Genomic DNA, 16,915 nt, shown 5'->3' with positions numbered 1-16,915 from the left:
GGCCTATCTCCTTGAACAAGGTTCATGAACTGGCGCTCCAACCGATGCTTCGCTTCTGGAGGAAAGTATTTCCTCTCAAACTCCCTCTTGAAAGATGGCCACGATGTAATAGTATGTCCACGCTGCCTGTCTATGCTGTCCCACCATCCTGTTGCGTCTCCTTCCAAATAGTACACAGCGATCTTCTTCTTGTATTTCTCCGGGCACTCCATGGCTTCAAAATTCTTCTCCATCATAGTAATCTACTTGTCGGCTTCAATAGGATCTGATCCTCCTTTGAACTTGTAGGATCCGATATTCTCCATGGTAGATAATAGCTTGGAAACTTCTGGGGTATGAGTACGCCTGCCTTGGTTACCAAGTGCCCCGGTCATCACGCCATGCAAAAGCTTCAGGGTATTTTCCGCTCCTTGATCTTGTGGTCCTTCAGTGGCACGGTTCTGATCTGGACTTAGGTTTGATTGAACGGATTGATCATGTTGATGTCTCCGGTGCCAAATACGACTTGGAATAATGTTGGCCATACTGTCTTCTCTCACTCTAGTCATGTTACCGTAAACAGGAAAAGATCTTGTTCTCTGTAGATGGCTCCTATCATGTCCAAACATCTCACTAACGCCATTTCCATCATCCTGATCAGATCTGTAGCCCAATCCTCTGCCTGTCCAATCCATACCCTCTCCCCATATCCGACCTCTTCCATCATCACCTATCCCGGGATTACCCATCTGCACACAATCAAAAGGGTAAGTCCTATTCCTATTAAACCTACTACGGGAAGCGGCTGGTTTCCTAAACATCTTTTTGTGACTCCTTTGACTCGATAAAATCCTTAAAAAGCACTTGTGTCACGCATGGATGAAACCATACTCTGATACCACCTCTGTAACACCTCCGAACCGTTCTAGGCATAGGTCAAACCACCGGCCAACAATTAAACAAGAACATGACCGACGACCAGACCGTCTACCAAGGTTCGAAAGCGCTACAAGACGGGTTAACTGGCACTCCAGCCAAGGTTACAAAATGTGCAATTCATGACTAGGCCAGCCCGCCCACTAACACGTCCCGTCAGGTCAAAGCCTAAGGCTTCTCAACCCGTACCTCAACCTGACGTTGTGTTAGCTCGAACAAGCTAATATCATAAACAACAAGGCGTTTCCACAAAACGTCGATTTTATGTATCTTATATAATATCTGGTTCACAACACACAAAATATTATACAAGTAGTGGCATGCCATGCGAGAAAAAGTACATACTTATAGTCTGAAAGCGTCTTAAGCAAAAAGATGCAAATCTACACCAGCCGGCCTAGCTTCCCGCGACCTCTACAAGCTCACTACTGGTCACCTGAAACAACAACGAGTGAAGAGTGAGTAATCTAGCATTACTCAGCGACTTACAATCCCCAACTAACAAATACAACCCACGCTATCCCACCCCAAACAATCTAAAGCGAGAGGTTCACCTAATAACAATTCAACCCAATTCAACGAATAATAATAAGCAATATAAGAAATACGCAGCAAGAAAAAGATAGTAAGATAACTAGCATTAGGCTACCTCACCACCAAACTCAATTTCGAAATAAATTAGGGTTTAACAACCCAAAACACGATATAATATAACTAACTCGGGTCCCTGTGAGGTTAGGTTCCTCCTTCACTATCGGTAATATCCTATCTCCCTACCACAAAGACCGGAAGAAGGAACTTTCAACCGACCGCGGCCCACAGTCCTTTGGGTCACCGCGCGACAGCCCACAGTCCTTCGGGTCACCGCGCGACAGCCCACAGTCCTTCGGGTCACCGCGCGACAACCCATAGTCATTCGGGTCACTGCCACATTACACTGTCGTGTAATACTCAGCCATAGGACATGACCCCGTTCGTCTGAGTCTTCCCGATCCAGCAAATAAGGGGTTTCCTTGAATTCGCTGGGTACGAGGTCTGAAGGAACACTAACTCACCCCTAATATGTCCAGCATTGTGGGTTACACAAATGCTGTCGGCCAAAATATAACCAATACTAAACCCGATAATATAACCAAGGTTTCAAATAATAATCACAACACAATCAACCACATTCCAGAATCTAGAATAAAGACTAATTCCAGAATACCTAACTATCCACAACTTAGCGATATCATCTAAGCATTCACCATTCGCTAACTAACCAATCAACCTAACCATTAGCATGCTACTACGGTTCTCAAGCAATAACAAGCTTGCTGATTCAAAATCGGTAGAGTAACTTTCTCGAAAACTGCCTAAATCGCTCGAAAACTATCGAAACTCGATCTTTTTTTCTTTGTTTTCTCTCTCACGTTTTAAACTGACTTTGAAGTGTTCTGGATGTGTTGAAATGAGAGGGGGTCGTGGGCTATTTATAGGCATCAGCAACCAATCAGAAACAAGTCGTCTGGCAGCCCGTGTGTCGCTCCGCATGGCTCCGGACGCATGCACAGCGGCACCTCGTGCTCCACTTGTCTTTCAGCATGGCCTGCTCACATGCAAGATGACACCACGCCCTCTACCTGTCTGGATGGATGGCATGTCTCCATGCAAGGAGATACCACGTCCTCCACATGTCATACTGCATGCTTCGGTTGCATGCATCGCGACATCTCGTGCTTGGCCGTTCCACCTCGTGCTTCTATGTGTCACTCCCCATGCTGTGATCATTTTTACTGCAACACCACATGCTTCCCTTGCCACATACCATGCCAGGCAGTTGCCCCTACGTCCTGATCTCATAGATCGAGCCACCTCGAGCTTCTCGGTCCATTCGTCCAATTTCGGCCTTTCCGGTGAATTTTTCGTCCCGCGATCAATCCCAATATTTTTCGACACCCATTCTGATGATCTGAGTATTTTTTAATAAACTCCAAATGAATCCTGACCATACTCTGGTAGTGTCCTCTCTTTATCTGGATACACTCACTCCACCTCATAACCTGTTTTAACCGTGTATCTCGCATTTTTTGTGAAATGCCATCCATCCCGATCTGATGTCCGAATTCGGCTTAAAGGTATACTTTGAATAATTTGCACATCTTGCGGGTCCACCAAAGTCCTAATAACCTGTGAATTCCATGTTCTTGATGTTTCATCAATAAGAGAATCCACTGTAAGATCCGGGTCAAGGTTATGTTGATTTTTGTTTGCTGGTCTCGGGCGAGTGGATGGGAGCCATGGGTCATTCCATACTGAAATAGATGATTCTGATCTTACCCTTTTGATAAGTCCTTTGCTAACCAGAGATCTAGCTGAGACAATACTACGCCAGCCATAAGATGACTAGTAAGATCTAATAGGTTCTAGGGGTGATGCATTCCAGAAATATCGTCCTTTGAACACTCAGGCAAATAAAGTGTTTGGTTTCTCAATTAATCTCCATAATTGTTTCTCAAGCATAGCCGTGTTGAAATATGTGAGGTCTTTAAAACCCAAGCCTCCTTCATCCTTAGGCGCACAGAGTTTATCCCATGATTTCCAATGCATTCCTCTAATGCTACCCCCTGGACTCCACCAAAACTGTGCTACTGCACTTGTCAGTTTTTTCATCACCGTTTTCGGAATCCGGAAGCAGCCCATTACATGGTTTGGCAGAGCTGTTACCACCGATTTTATAATCACCTCTTTACCCCCTTTAGTGAAAAACTTGAAAGTCCATCCATTGACTCTATTATTCAATCTCTTCTGAACAAAACCAAACACTTGTATCTTTGAACCTTCTAAACTCTCAAGTATGCCTAAATATGATCCCATGCCACCTAGGTTATGTACTCCCAGAATATCCCGCATTTTCTGTCTTAATTCTTCCTCAACCTTATGTCCAAATTGGATCGATGATTTTTCAAAATTTATCTGCTGACCTGATGCCACTTCATATTCCTTAAGAATCCTAAGAATAGTCTGACATTCCTCACTTTTAGCTTTACAGAAAAAAAACTATCATCTGCAAATAGTAAATGGGATATCGGGGGACAAGCCCTAGCAACTTTTATACATGTCAGATATTTCTCCCTCTCCGCCTTTTTAATATTCGCTACCAACGCTTCCGTACACCTAATAAATAGATAAGGAGACAATAGATCCCCCCGACGAAGCCCCCGCTGCGGAATAATATTTCTTTTTGGTTGCTCATTTAATAACACTCTATACTGGACTGAAGAAATACATTTCATCATTAGTTTTATCCAATGATGATCAAAACCCATCTTGGAGAGAAGTTGTTGAATAAAGATCAATTCAACTCTATCATAAGTTTTACTCATGTCCGTTAACAAAGCTCCTTTTAAATTTGCTTTATACATGTTTAAATTTTTGTCGACCACTACATATTCATATTTCGTTTGTATACTGGAAACAAAATATACGAATATACACTCATACTAGGTTTGACTAATAAGAGAAAAAAAAATATTAATGTCGGCGACTAATAAGAGAATATCGACGTAAAAAAGAAGAGAATGATCATTTATTTTATTTTATTTTATAATATAGCTGGGAGATATGAGTGTGGACACGTGAAGTTTTGTTAACGTTTCAATAAGACGGACCAATAAAAATAGTTATTTCCGGCTCGTGTTATGTTTTGGAAGGGGATGCGCCTACTATCTGATACGATCCTGACCGTTCATATAGTTTAATCTTAGATCTAACGATGTTAATCAGCTATCCAACTAGTCCCCTCTCTATATAAACGATAGAATTATCTCAGCTAAGAGCGTGACAACTACTAAACACCATTCGATAAACCCGAAGAGAGAGAGTGAGGAAGAGAAAGAGAAAGAGAAAGAGAAGGAGATAGAGAGGGAGAAAGAGACTAGAGCGGAAAAAAATGGCGTCATGGATTAAACCGGTGCTAATCTCTACCGGAGTTGTTGCCGTAGCTATGCAACTAAAAATCATCATTGTTCCTGTTGTGGCACTAGATTTCTCTCGAGCTCCCATCCTTTTCAGTTCCTTTCTCTCGTGGCTGAAACCACCATACCTCTACGTCATCATCAACGTCATCATCGTCATGATCGGATTTTCATCCATGTACTACCGGATCATCACAAACCCCGACGGCAAAGACCACGAGGGTTCATACGGCGGCGACCATAAGTTTCATAATCATGAGCAGAACGTCCACCGAGCTCAACCACGGCGGTCGGAGACGGCGAAGCATGAAGACTTCAGTTTCGTAGCCGAAACTCAGCCGTTAGAGAAGGAAAAGGAGACCCCGGAGGTGGTTACGGAGAAGCTACCAGAAGCGGTGGTGAAAGCAGAGGAGGAGAAGATGTGTTTAGTGGTTGTGGCCAAACCGGAAAATCCGACTCCGGTTGAGAAGCCTCTTGTTTCGGCTAGGATCGGTCAACGCAAAATGGTCAAGACCACCACAGCAGGTACCTAAGTGAATACTATTATAAAATAAACATTAACAAGTTGGACAAAGAAGGTGACGTACGTCGAAACCTAAATACTTTTTATTAAGACGTTGCTTTGGTAATTTTTTCAGAACGAAACTCTTTGAAAGCGTTGAGAGTGGCGAAGCCAAAGAGGCAAGAGACTCTAGAGAATACGTGGAAGATGATAACGGAAGGGAAACCGTTGACTAGCTATTACCGGAGACCAGACACGTTCGGACTTGGCGTAGAAGATTCCAACAAGACGAAACCATTCGGTTTAAAGAACGCGGAGACGCTTACCGATCGAACTAAGTACTACCTGTCACCGGCCGTGTCGCGTAGTCGAAATGAGCTGAATGTAAGAGCGGAAGCGTTTATAAAAAAGTGCAACGACGAAAGGTTCGAGTCGATGAGACAGGACACAGAAGTGACTCGTCGTGGTCTTTCGTTTTAGTTATGGTGTTTGTTTTTGTTTTGTCTATTCAAATTTCAATTTCATTTTCTTAGACGCTAATAACAAAAAGGAAATGGCAAATGTGGAAAGTCATGGATAAACAAAGCACCATGATTGGCTTAGTTTGGTTTAGTTGTTATATCGCATTTTTCATTCACGAATGTAAAGGCATCAAATAGATATTTTTTCTCGTTAAAAGATTGTTTTGTGTCCAACTTGTTACTCATACACACACAAACAAGATATTAGACATTATTAACATTAAATTATTTTCCCCCAGGAAATAAAATTTTGAAAATTATCATTAGCGAATGTATAGTGGACAGAAAGTCAAGCTTATACAATAATAACAAAAACAAGATAGAGATTTGACATCTGATGTGATGTAGATATTTTCCCTTCTGTAACGGATATTTTGAGAGTAGATATTTACAACTTAACGTTGGGGTTTCTGTTTTCTTGCGTTTTTGTCATTATCAGGCGATAGGGAGAACGTGATTCACGGCAAGACTCATGAAAGATTATTTAAGACTTATGTTTAAGAAATCGCCAAGTTATTTTTTTTGGCCATCTAATTTTATTTAATAAAGGACCAAAAACCCAAAAACCAAACTACAATAAAAAAAACATACACCAAAGCTCGAATCAAAGGGCAAATATAAAACATGGACCTAAAAGCCCAAATCCACACCCGTGTTCATCCACGCGTTCAATCCATCATCACGCGACACACGTGTCTGGTCAACTCGCATGAACGCCACGTATTGAATCCACCGAAAGCACGCAACACGCGTCATACGATCACACTCCGTGATCCGAAGGCCGAGATTTTCGCCGAATCACGCCGGAGATAAACCACCGCGCCCAACTTCGTCACCCACTCTTTCACCGGAGAGCTTCAGCAAGCCATCTCCGAGATCTCATCCTTCCCGTTCTCTTACATCCTCATCATCACAAACTCAACGCTGGAGAGCTTCCATCGGAATCATCACGAGATCTCATTCGCAGAAAACGAAGTCAGAGAACGCTTTCAAATAAAACCGCCGTCGACCGCGAAGGATCAGACGACGCGGATCTTAAAGCCGGCTGTTCACCTTAAAGCCAGGTACAACACCGGAGTCAAAAAGCCAGCCGTCCACCGTGAGAAAGGTGCGACGCCGGAGTCAGAGCCGGCCACACCGCGTCGAGGAGACCACCGTGTGCCAGAGTCAGTACCGTCGTGAGGAACCACCACGAAGACTCTCTCACTCTTAATCTTAAAGAGAAGGCAGAGCTTCTACCATTCCTCTTTTCATGATGATAAAGATAACATACAAGAAATCGCCAAGCTATAGTTAGATAAGTATATACGAAATTATTGCAGTTAGATAATATATATGAAATTATTGATTGAAAGGTAGTTTTTTTAACACAACTTAATTTCATTAAACCTTAACATGCTTGATTACAATGATTACAGGGAATAATTCATCCTCTTTGATTGAAAGCATAAACTACAACAATGTAAAATAAATGAAATAATTATTCGATCAAAGATGACAGCGGATTCGAGACGGAACTTGAATGCGTCGAGATAGCCTTCACAACAGAATCAAATAGTATAGAAATAGTCACATATAGTGACGTTGAAAACCAGCCCTCAGACGAAGCAGCTGAAACTGAAGCTCGACATCGAGTTCAGATAATCGTCTCCTTTCATAGAAAAGAGGTATGGAGATAAAGACCAATCCGGTGAACCCACCGGTAAACTATTCTTCTTAAAAGAAAGATATGGCATTATACATAGGGATGGCAATGGATGTACTGGACCGCGGGCCTGGGCTTGTTAGGGCTTGGTGTGGGGCGGGTTTGGGCCGAGTTATCTACAACCCGCAAAATAGCGGGCCTTGCGGGCTGAGGCTTGGTTGGTACCGGGCTCTATGCGGGACGGCCCAATCCGAACCGCGGGATGCCCTAGATCCCGCTTTCCTTTCGTCATTTACGATTCTGCCTCTTCACCTGAAAAAATAAAAAGAAAAAGATGAACGGAGAAAGCGATGACGATGTAGTTCACCGCGTGAAGAAATGGAGCTCCGAGCCTCCGACCACGGCCGTTCGATGTCCGGTGCTGACCACATAGTATTCGATCTTCACCAGAGAAGCTAAGCAGAGAAAGCTCCAACAAAGTCGATTCTTCTTCTTCGATGTCTCTTCATGAGCTTCTAAGCTTCACAGTTGAGACATGCATGTACAACTTGTAAGGTTCTTCTTCTTATCTTCACAGATCGGACATTACACGACTGTTTTTTTTTAACAACTTGCTTTTGAATTTTTTTGTCAATCTAGTGAATCATCGGAGCTTCTCTTCCTTGTTGTGCCACCACTGAAGCCTCTCTTTGTCTTCGTTCCATCAGCTGAGCTCCGACGACGGTTCCATCACCTGAGCTCCGACGGCATCACCTGAGCTCCGACGCGGGCGGTTATTACTCATGAGCTTCTCTTCCTTGTCGTTCCACCACCGAAGCCTCTCTTTGTCTTTGTTCCATCACCTGAGCTCCGACGACGGCAGTTCTTTCTCACGGCAAGTAAATGTTATGTATTACGGACAAAAAAATAAGTTTTTTTAACTTAAATCTTTGCTCTAACTCTTGAATTTTTTCCAGGTTGTTAGCTTAATAACGTAAAGCGTTCAGTTAAATCCATGTAATAAGAATTAAGAAGACCAACAAGATCCGGGAGGTAATTATTTAGCTTAGCGATATGTTGTTTGTCTTATGTATTTGATTCATTGTCTGTTTGTGTCTTTAGCGTTATGTATTTTTGTGGGTTGTGCTTGAGACATTGGAGTTTAGCACAAAGTAGTTTGTGATTTGTTCTAGAGACATTGAAGTTTAGCGATCTGTAGTTTGTGATCCTTTCTTTGAAACAATTCACTAATTCATAGTCGTGTTGTCTTTGTTTTGTGGTTTTTTTTTAGGGGTTGGAGTTATGGTAAACAAGGAGGTGACTCGTTCATCTTCTTCTCCTCTTTGAAGTCAAGACGTGTGTTGTCTCGAGTGATGGTGAACTCGTAGGCATTGGAGTGATGGCGAACTAACAGCTAAGGACCTCGGGTTAGAAGACCTAGTAAGCATTGATAGGACTCACGGTTTAGCTAGTGGAACTCACTGTTTAGATAGGACTGATTGTTTAGATAGGTTAACTCATTGTCTGGCTTAGAAGTTAGAACTCGATCATGTTGTTAGATACTTAGATGCTTGTTGTTTGAGAACTCGTAAGAATTGATAGGAATGGCCTGAGCTGTTGTTAGATGCTTATTTGATAGGAATGACTTGATCTGTTGTTAGATGCTTGTTGTTTGAGAACTAGTAAGAATTGTTGTCCTCAAGCACGTAACTTCTATTTTTTTTTTTTAAGTATCAAAATTTTACAAAATTTAATTAAAAAATTAACTTTAGTAAAAAACCCTACCTCCACTTAGTCACGTATCTTAGAAGTTAGAACCAGTCGTAAGTTAGAACTTAGAATTATCGAAAAAAACCAGCAACAATAGAAACTTGAGAGACGATGGGATCATCTAGAGAAGACTCGGAAGAGCAGTTCACTTTGAATACCGACTACTCGCCACCAGCTACCTGTGACTTGGGGACTCAACAACTCATTGCCAGACTTGCTGCAGAAGAAGAAAGGAATGATCTGAGAGCTGATGATGTTAATGATGGAAATAAGCAAGCACAGAAAACAAAGAAGATTATGCTGGTCGATTCAGAAGAAGAATATGATGTTGAAATCACACCCCCAACCCGATCGAGCAAGCCTCACAGACAAACAACTTTTGGAACAGCCACGCGGAAGCCCATGTTACAATCCACTCTGGATGGTGGTAGTGGCTCGTCCGCACGGGCTCATAGTCAGAAGAAGGCTCCATTGAAAGTCGTGATTAGGGGAGGGAGAAGAAAGGCATCAACTCAGGCCTTGTCTAGTGAGGCGCGGAAAAAGAAGGGCTCCTCTAGTCGGTCGCAGAAGAATAAGAAGAAGGTTGAAGAGGAGATAGCGAATTTTGATGATGATTTGGAAGAAGTTGAGTTGGACGACCCTGAAATCGATTTGGAAGAGATGGAGAATAGGCAAAGGTCAGACGTCTGGAAGGATTTCACTGTGGTTGAAAAAACAAGTGGAGATTTGAAAGCTGTATGCAATCATTGCAGGAATGAGTATGTGTGGTATTATCACTCGCATGGAACAAGTGGGTTGATGAGACATCGAGGGAGATGTAAAATGTATCCAAGGAATGGAGGAAGGAAGCAACAACTCAATACCGAGGGGAAAGTAGTATCTCGTAAGTACGATCATATTGTGTTTAGGCAGTTGGTAGCAAAGACAATTGTCCAGCATGATCTACCATACTCTTACGTGGAGTATGAAAGAGTGAGAGAGACATGGAAGTATTTGAATGTTCATGTTCAATTCATCTGTCGAAACACGGCGAAATCAGATGTGTATCGATTGTATGAAAGCGAGAGAGATACATTGAAACGAGAATTAGCGAGTCTTCCTGGACGAGTCTCCTTCACTTCCGACTTGTGGACGTCACTGAAACGTGAAGGGTACATGTGTGTGACAGCACATTACATTGATCGGAATTGGAAGTTGAACAGCAAGATCCTGTCATTTAGTGCTCTACCACCACCACATAACGGTATGAGTGTTGCGATTCACCTTCTTGAGTCGCTGAAAGAGTGGGGTCTCGAGAAGAAGGTGTTCTCTATCACATTAGATAATGCTTCAAGTAATGACTCGATGCAAGACATAGTCAAATCGCAGCTGTTGCTAAATGATGATTTGTTATGTGGAGGAGAATGTTTCCATGTCAGATGTGCTGCTCACATCCTTAACATGATAGTGCAAGATGGTTTGAAGGTTATTGGAGGCGCTTTGCACAAAGTTAGAGAGAGTATTAAGTATGTGCTAGCATCGGAAGCGCGGGAAGAGTTGTTTGAAAAATGCGTGAATGCTGCAGGCATAAATGAAAACGCGGGTCTGATCTTGGATGTGCAGACAAGATGAAACTCGACTTACTTTATGCTTGAAAGAGCCATCAAGTATCGTAAAGCATTTGTTAAGTTGGAGACATTTGATAAGAGAGGTTATAAAGTGGCGCCTACAGCTGAGGAATGGACGCGAGCTGATAAGATATGCCAATTTTTGTGCCCTTTCGCAGAGATCACAAAACTGATGTCAGGTGCTAATTACCCCACCTCGAACTTGTATTTTTATCAAGTTTGGTCCATCCATGAGTGGCTTCAAATGAATGAGTTCAGCGAGGATGAGATCGTCCGAAAAATGGTGCCACCAATGAAAGAGAAATTGTATAAGTATTGGGATGAAGTTAGTGGTGTTTTTGCAATGGCAGCAGTCTTTGATCCACGTTTCAAGCTTTCAATTGTCGAGTGTTGCTTAGGAAAGCTTGACATGAGTACACGTGAAGTGAAGTTGAAAAACTTCCGCCAGAAGCTGAGTATTTTGTTTGAGTCTTACGACAAAAAATCCAAGGCTAACTCACCGTCTACGGAGCCACGTGAGACGGTTCCACAAAATGTCACTGCTACAGGTTCCATGGGACTGTTTGGAAACTACCAAGTGAGTATTTAAAATCGTTTTTAAAGTATCACCTTTCTGTTTTTTTTTTTAAAATCGTTTCTTATTTTTTTAAAAGTATCAACTTTCTGTTTTTTTTAAATCGTTTCTTGTTTTTTTTTCTATAATTTCATAGGAATTCTTTAAATTTCGCAAAGTCAACGGAGCTGCTACTGGAAAGACAGCTCTAGAAGCTTATCATGATGAACCTCCTTTGGACATTGATAGTTTAGAGAGCTTGGACATTCTCCAATTCTGGAAAACTAACACTCATCGTTACGGTAATTTGGCTGCAATGGCTTGTGATCTGCTCAGCATTCCTATCACAACAGTGGCTTCAGAGTCCTCCTTTAGTATTAGGTCGCGAGTTCTTAACAAATACCGGAGCCGTTTACTCCCAAAAAATGTGCAAGCTCTGATATGCACAAGGAATTGGATAAGAGGATATGAGGCTTATGAAAATGGTAAATATCTCACATTATAATTAGTTGTATAGTATCATTATCTTAAACACTAATCAACTGCAATTTTTTAAAATTTACAGAAGATGAAATTGATCTGAAGAGGAGACATTGCCATCTTTTGACTCTATTGCCAATGAGGAAAATGATGATGAGGAAGTTTGATATCTTTCTTGATTTGCTGTTTTGTTTCATTTCAATTTCTTGGATTTGTTTCAGTACTATGATTGGTTTTTTTTGCTTCTATTACATTGGTGTTTTGGTTAAGACAATATGAAGTCCAATTGCTTTTCTTTTTTGTTATCAACAAAGTGAATGTTGCTTTTCTAAACTACATATACACGACCATAATCTTCTACACGATAACAAAGTCTGATGGTTGACTCTACATATACACGACCATAATCTTATACACGACCAGTGAGTGATGATCACTTTGGTTGCATTGAAGCATTAATAGAGATAAGATAAGAGAGGTATTGGGTTGACGCTATGGACTACTTGTGTTCTGTTTGTTTTAGCTTGACAAGTCTGATTGTTGACTCTCATGGTGTTTGGTGTTTTCTGTGACGTCTCGTAGAAGCATAAGCAGCTTGAAGCAGCTTGTATGGTGTTTTCTGTGACGTCCCACGGGACAGCCCACGAAGGCTTACACTTTTTGCGGTACGGGATTGGACAGCTAGTTTAAGGACCGCGTCCCGAGCGGGACGGTCCCGCCGTGTACCGCCAGAAGAGAAACCCGCAGCGGGTCGGGACGGGACGGGACGGAAGAGCCCAATTACCATCCCTAATTATACACAAACTAAAGATCCCGATGAACCCACCGGAAATCCTTTACATCGTTACCACGTAGATCAAATCATCAAACACCCATAGACATGAGCTTAAGATTTGGTGGGCTGACAATATAAACGGTAAAATTCTTAAAAGGCCGGGCCCATAATATTAACCTTCTCGGCTTTGAGATGAACGGCCATTTGATCGGAAAATTTGGAAGCTTACGGTTTATGCCGGAGTTGGAGGGGCTAGCGCCGGTTATGAGACACGGCACATCAGATGTTGGTGCGATAATCTCCCCGGAGTTGACAAGACTCACAGCACCATCTATCATCTATCGGAGATGGAACAGCAATGACGTCAGCGCGTCAACTAAACGGACGACTATGTACCATTTAGACTGATTTTTAAAACAACGGTTAAAACTTAAGACCAAGACAAAGTGGTGTATGAAATCTGAACTCAAATTGAATAAAAACAAATACACAAATTTTTTTTTTACTTTGCTGCTGTAAAAACAAAACAAAACAAAAAGGTCAAAGAGCTGAAGAATGTAAAAAGTTACACATCACAACCAATAGCTTCAGGAGCGATCATGAGTTCAAATCATTTGTATCAAACCGCAGCTCTCATTGCTCCTCTTGCAGCATCCCTTTTCATCTCATCTGCTTTCCCGCTCCCTCGGAAGTACATGTATACTTGCTGCACATGTAAAATGGCCATTTCAAATGTTAAGAGAGTCTTTTACCTCTGGAAACTATACTGATGGAGAGACAAGGAAAGAGACCTGAATAACCCAGATGCTGACCACTGATTCAAGGCAGAAAAACGCAAACCCGATGAAGTAGAAGATCTGTGACAGGCAAAACAAGAATTCAATGATCAATAGTAATCTGAGGAGTAACTTCAAGGTTCATAAGACAAAAGTTGACACAACCCAAGAGCTCATAAGGGATACAAAAAAGAAGAAGAAGAGCTTACTCCGACCAGTGCCTGACTGCTCAACATATCTAGCGCAGGTAATATGCCCCTGTGAATTCGAGGATCAATCAAATACAGTAATTAAATAACAGACTTGATATGCATAGACGTAATTATTAACTAATTTAAGTCTTGAAGCTTTTTAGAAGAAACTTACGCAAGTGACTTTCCTTTGAAGACAACAGGAGGAGCAACTGCAGCAAAGACGCAGAAAGCTATGTGGAGCTGTGCCACAGAAAGGATTGTGTCAGATTGAAATTCTAACTGACTCACTCGGGTAAGAAGATATGCCATTAACAATAACGAGTAAAAAAGGCTAGGAGGGCCTCACCATGTAGAACAAGAAAAACCATCCAAAGCTCAATGCGCTATCATTTCTGCAGGAATCCAACACAAAATAAACACACTGAATCAGAGAATATGGAAAGCAAAAAATATACTGTGAACACTTTTCCTCCATTAGTACACAATTGCGTTTTTTTAGTAAATACGTATAAGAAGTAAGAACCTGAAGGCACGGTAGAGAGGACGATACCATAACACATAGCCTCCTGGGACACCCGAGATGAAGTAAATAAGAGCAAGAAGCCAAATCGTTACTCCTGAACCAAAAAAACAAACAAACTCGAGGCTGTAAGAAATGCAAAAAAAGACCATTACAGAAGACGACTTGGTCAGCGGAAAAAAAGAAAATAAGACATAGAGTAAGAGAACAAGAAGAGACCTTCTCCTTTGATCCAAGCTGTAGTAACGGCGATGACGTTCCAGAAAAGTGCAAGAACCAACCCTGTTGGACACACGAGTAATGTTGTGACTCAAACCTATATAGGTGAAATTAACATAGGAATGTCCAAAGACTATATTGACGTACCCAAGTATGTTGAGAAAGCAATATACTGTAGCCTTTGGAGACGAATGGGAATTTCATTTGCAATGTCATGGTGGATAAGAGGGAACAAGGGCGGCCAGTTTTTCACCTCGATAACAATTCCAGCTAGAAATAAAAGAGGTAAAAAAATATAAAGAGCAGACAAGAGAAGAGATATTTTCAGGTTAAAACCATAAGAGGCATTGTATGTACCTCGTGCAGCAGCATCCTCTTTCCGTTTGAGATCCTACACAACAGAAAACAAAACTAAATCATCTACTGTAAATGGAAGGCTATACAGGAACACCTTCAAGCTGCCAAAGGATGGTGTTTGTTTATACCTGCTCCCGTCGTTTAAGCTCAGCTTCTTTGGCTTGGAGCTCCTTCTCTTTCTTCTTCAGATCCTGTATTTCCAAAACAAGGAAAGAAGAGCACAAGGAAGAAACATTAAAACTACTCCCAAAACGTATGATATCAACTGCAACATCAAACAACCGAACCTGGGCACCAGACCCTGGTCTGTCAAGAGGAACGTCAACAGTGCGACCAAAACCAAAACCAGCAGGTTCCGGAGGCAAAGGCGATAGTCTGGAACTCGAAGCAGCGGGTACACTTCCGGGATTCTAATAACGCATACAAATTTAACAATCATCATCAGTCTTGCACCCACCACTACGTTCTTCAGAATCAAAGAAGAGCTCCATGGGGACAGTGATACCAAAAGAAAAACAACAAAGAGACGAAATCAAGAAACCTAAATCCATCTGATTAGCCACAGTTTCATCAGCAATAGAGAAAGTTTCAAAATTTAAAACAAATTTGGATTTACATTCTCACGAAATGGCTATTCCGTTACAGATTACATAACATCATCGCTCCAAAACAATGCGGACTAAATCAACACAAACCCCTAAGTAAAGACTGATGAGATTCGACAAAGACCCAATTCGAAAGAAGCAAAAGGGAAATCACACATTTTGATCCATCATCCACTCAGCAAAAATCAAAGAGAGAAGAAAGGCTTACCGCAAAAGGATTGACTTCGTCTCCTTCGTCGAAGGGGTTCCGATCGTAGCGACCTGCCATCCCTTTACCAAACGCACTTTTGATGATCTGAGATCTCTCTCTTTCTCTTCACAAAGGCCCCTAAAGATTACAACTTTTAAAGAGACGCTAAAGGAAATTACACCAAATTGATATTACATCCCATATATATACCGATTCACCTCCTTATTTTTCTTATTTTTATTTACTTTATTTTAATAACAGCTTGGAATTATTATTTTTACTAGTATTTGTCATAATTACTTTTATCAACATTAATCTTATTTTTACATTTTTTTCTATTTTTTAATTATCGTTGTATAGTAAATTTTTCGTTTCAAAATAAATATCACAAATTTATTGATTTAATATTTTAATCTATTTTGTTATTAGTTAAAATGTGACTAGATATAATATAGAGAAATTATTTAGGATAGACCTGAAAAAGTTTTTATTACAAATATAGATCCTAAGGATCAAATGATTTAGAATTTAGGGTTTAGGGTTTAAAATTTAAGATTTAGAGTTTCGAGTGAGGTATTGGGGATAGGATCTCAAATTTTAAAAATTAAAAAAATTAAATTTTTTTTATTTTTAATTATTTTAGTTTTTGGGGTCTTATGACAAAAAATAAAAAAATATCTATTCAAAAAAAAAATATCCTATGATATATTAGTAATGATGTTTTTCCCTATAATATATTAATGATGTTTTTATTTTAAAAATATATTAACTCAAATGTTTTTTTATCTGTGTGCTTAAATCTACGACGACAATTAAAAACAGCAAAAAATATATATGAGCAGAGAACAAATGAAGACAAATTAACCAATTTTAATTTATGAACCATTTTCATTTTAGATTTATCTCATTTGGATTTTCCCAATTTTTAAAGTATATATAATATCTAGGATGTTAAAAACGTTATAAACTTATTTTCTCCCTAAATAACTGAGTTAATCCCCTATATATTATTTGAGAAGCATTACAATTTTTTTTTGTAGCCACATGTCATCACTAGGATGATTCTTAGAACCATTAGAGAAATATGATGGTTCATCTAATTATATAATAAGCTTTTTATTAAACGAACAATAAATTCATCATTAATGTACTTTATTATTTCCTTAAATAAAATTTACGGAATTGCCTAATGTAGCTAAAGTATATATGATAATTAATGATTTTGAATAATAAAGATTTAATAAAAAAATAGTGTATTTTCTATCATATTTGTTTAATTTTATACTATTAAATAAATTAAACAACCACAATAACCATATAATAAAAATTTAGATTTTTTATGTATATGCTA

General features: G+C 40.3%; 2 protein-coding genes across 2 annotated transcripts; one reads left to right on the top strand and one right to left on the bottom strand.

Annotated features, from left to right (window-relative positions):
- The first annotated feature begins 4,734 nt into the window (after positions 1 to 4,734).
- LOC106292463 lies at positions 4,735 to 6,068 on the top strand. Its single transcript, XM_013728058.1, has 2 exons — positions 4,735 to 5,396; positions 5,510 to 6,068. The coding sequence occupies exons 1-2, from the start codon at positions 4,847 to 4,849 to the stop codon at positions 5,851 to 5,853; spliced, it is 894 nt and encodes a 297-aa protein (XP_013583512.1). The 5' UTR covers positions 4,735 to 4,846; the 3' UTR covers positions 5,854 to 6,068.
- A 7,087-nt stretch (positions 6,069 to 13,155) lies between these two features.
- On the bottom strand, positions 13,156 to 15,734 carry LOC106292464 (secretory carrier-associated membrane protein 5). Its single transcript, XM_013728059.1, has 12 exons — positions 15,583 to 15,734; positions 15,057 to 15,179; positions 14,898 to 14,960; positions 14,770 to 14,803; positions 14,560 to 14,682; positions 14,413 to 14,475; positions 14,197 to 14,290; positions 14,020 to 14,065; positions 13,846 to 13,913; positions 13,689 to 13,737; positions 13,495 to 13,560; positions 13,156 to 13,409 (listed from the first exon to the last, which is right to left on the bottom strand). Exons 1-12 carry the CDS (start codon positions 15,640 to 15,642, stop codon positions 13,323 to 13,325), a joined length of 876 nt encoding a protein of 291 aa, XP_013583513.1. The 5' UTR covers positions 15,643 to 15,734; the 3' UTR covers positions 13,156 to 13,322.
- Positions 15,735 to 16,915: the final 1,181 nt, after the last annotated feature.

This window comes from Brassica oleracea, chromosome C5, assembly GCF_000695525.1.
Source record: "Brassica oleracea var. oleracea cultivar TO1000 chromosome C5, BOL, whole genome shotgun sequence".
NCBI lineage: Eukaryota > Viridiplantae > Streptophyta > Magnoliopsida > Brassicales > Brassicaceae > Brassica > Brassica oleracea.
This window is presented reverse-complemented; position numbering and strand designations above follow the sequence as displayed.

What these genes read in the sequence shown, in the direction of transcription:
- LOC106292463 (XM_013728058.1), top strand. Translation starts at nt 4,847, where the DNA reads ATGGCGTCATGGATTAAACCGGTGCTAATCTCTACCGGAGTTGTTGCC. An exon ending in GGTCAAGACCACCACAGCAG is followed by an intron (nt 5,397 to 5,509) that starts GTACCTAAGTGA and finishes TAATTTTTTCAG; the next exon opens with AACGAAACTCTTTGAAAGCG.
- LOC106292464 (XM_013728059.1), bottom strand. Translation starts at nt 15,642, where the DNA reads ATGGCAGGTCGCTACGATCGGAACCCCTTCGACGAAGGAGACGAAGTC. An exon ending in AGCTTAAACGACGGGAGCAG is followed by an intron (nt 14,804 to 14,897) that starts GTATAAACAAAC and finishes TCTGTTGTGTAG; the next exon opens with GATCTCAAACGGAAAGAGGA. An exon ending in AGAGGATGCTGCTGCACGAG is followed by an intron (nt 14,683 to 14,769) that starts GTACATACAATG and finishes TTTTATTTCTAG; the next exon opens with CTGGAATTGTTATCGAGGTG.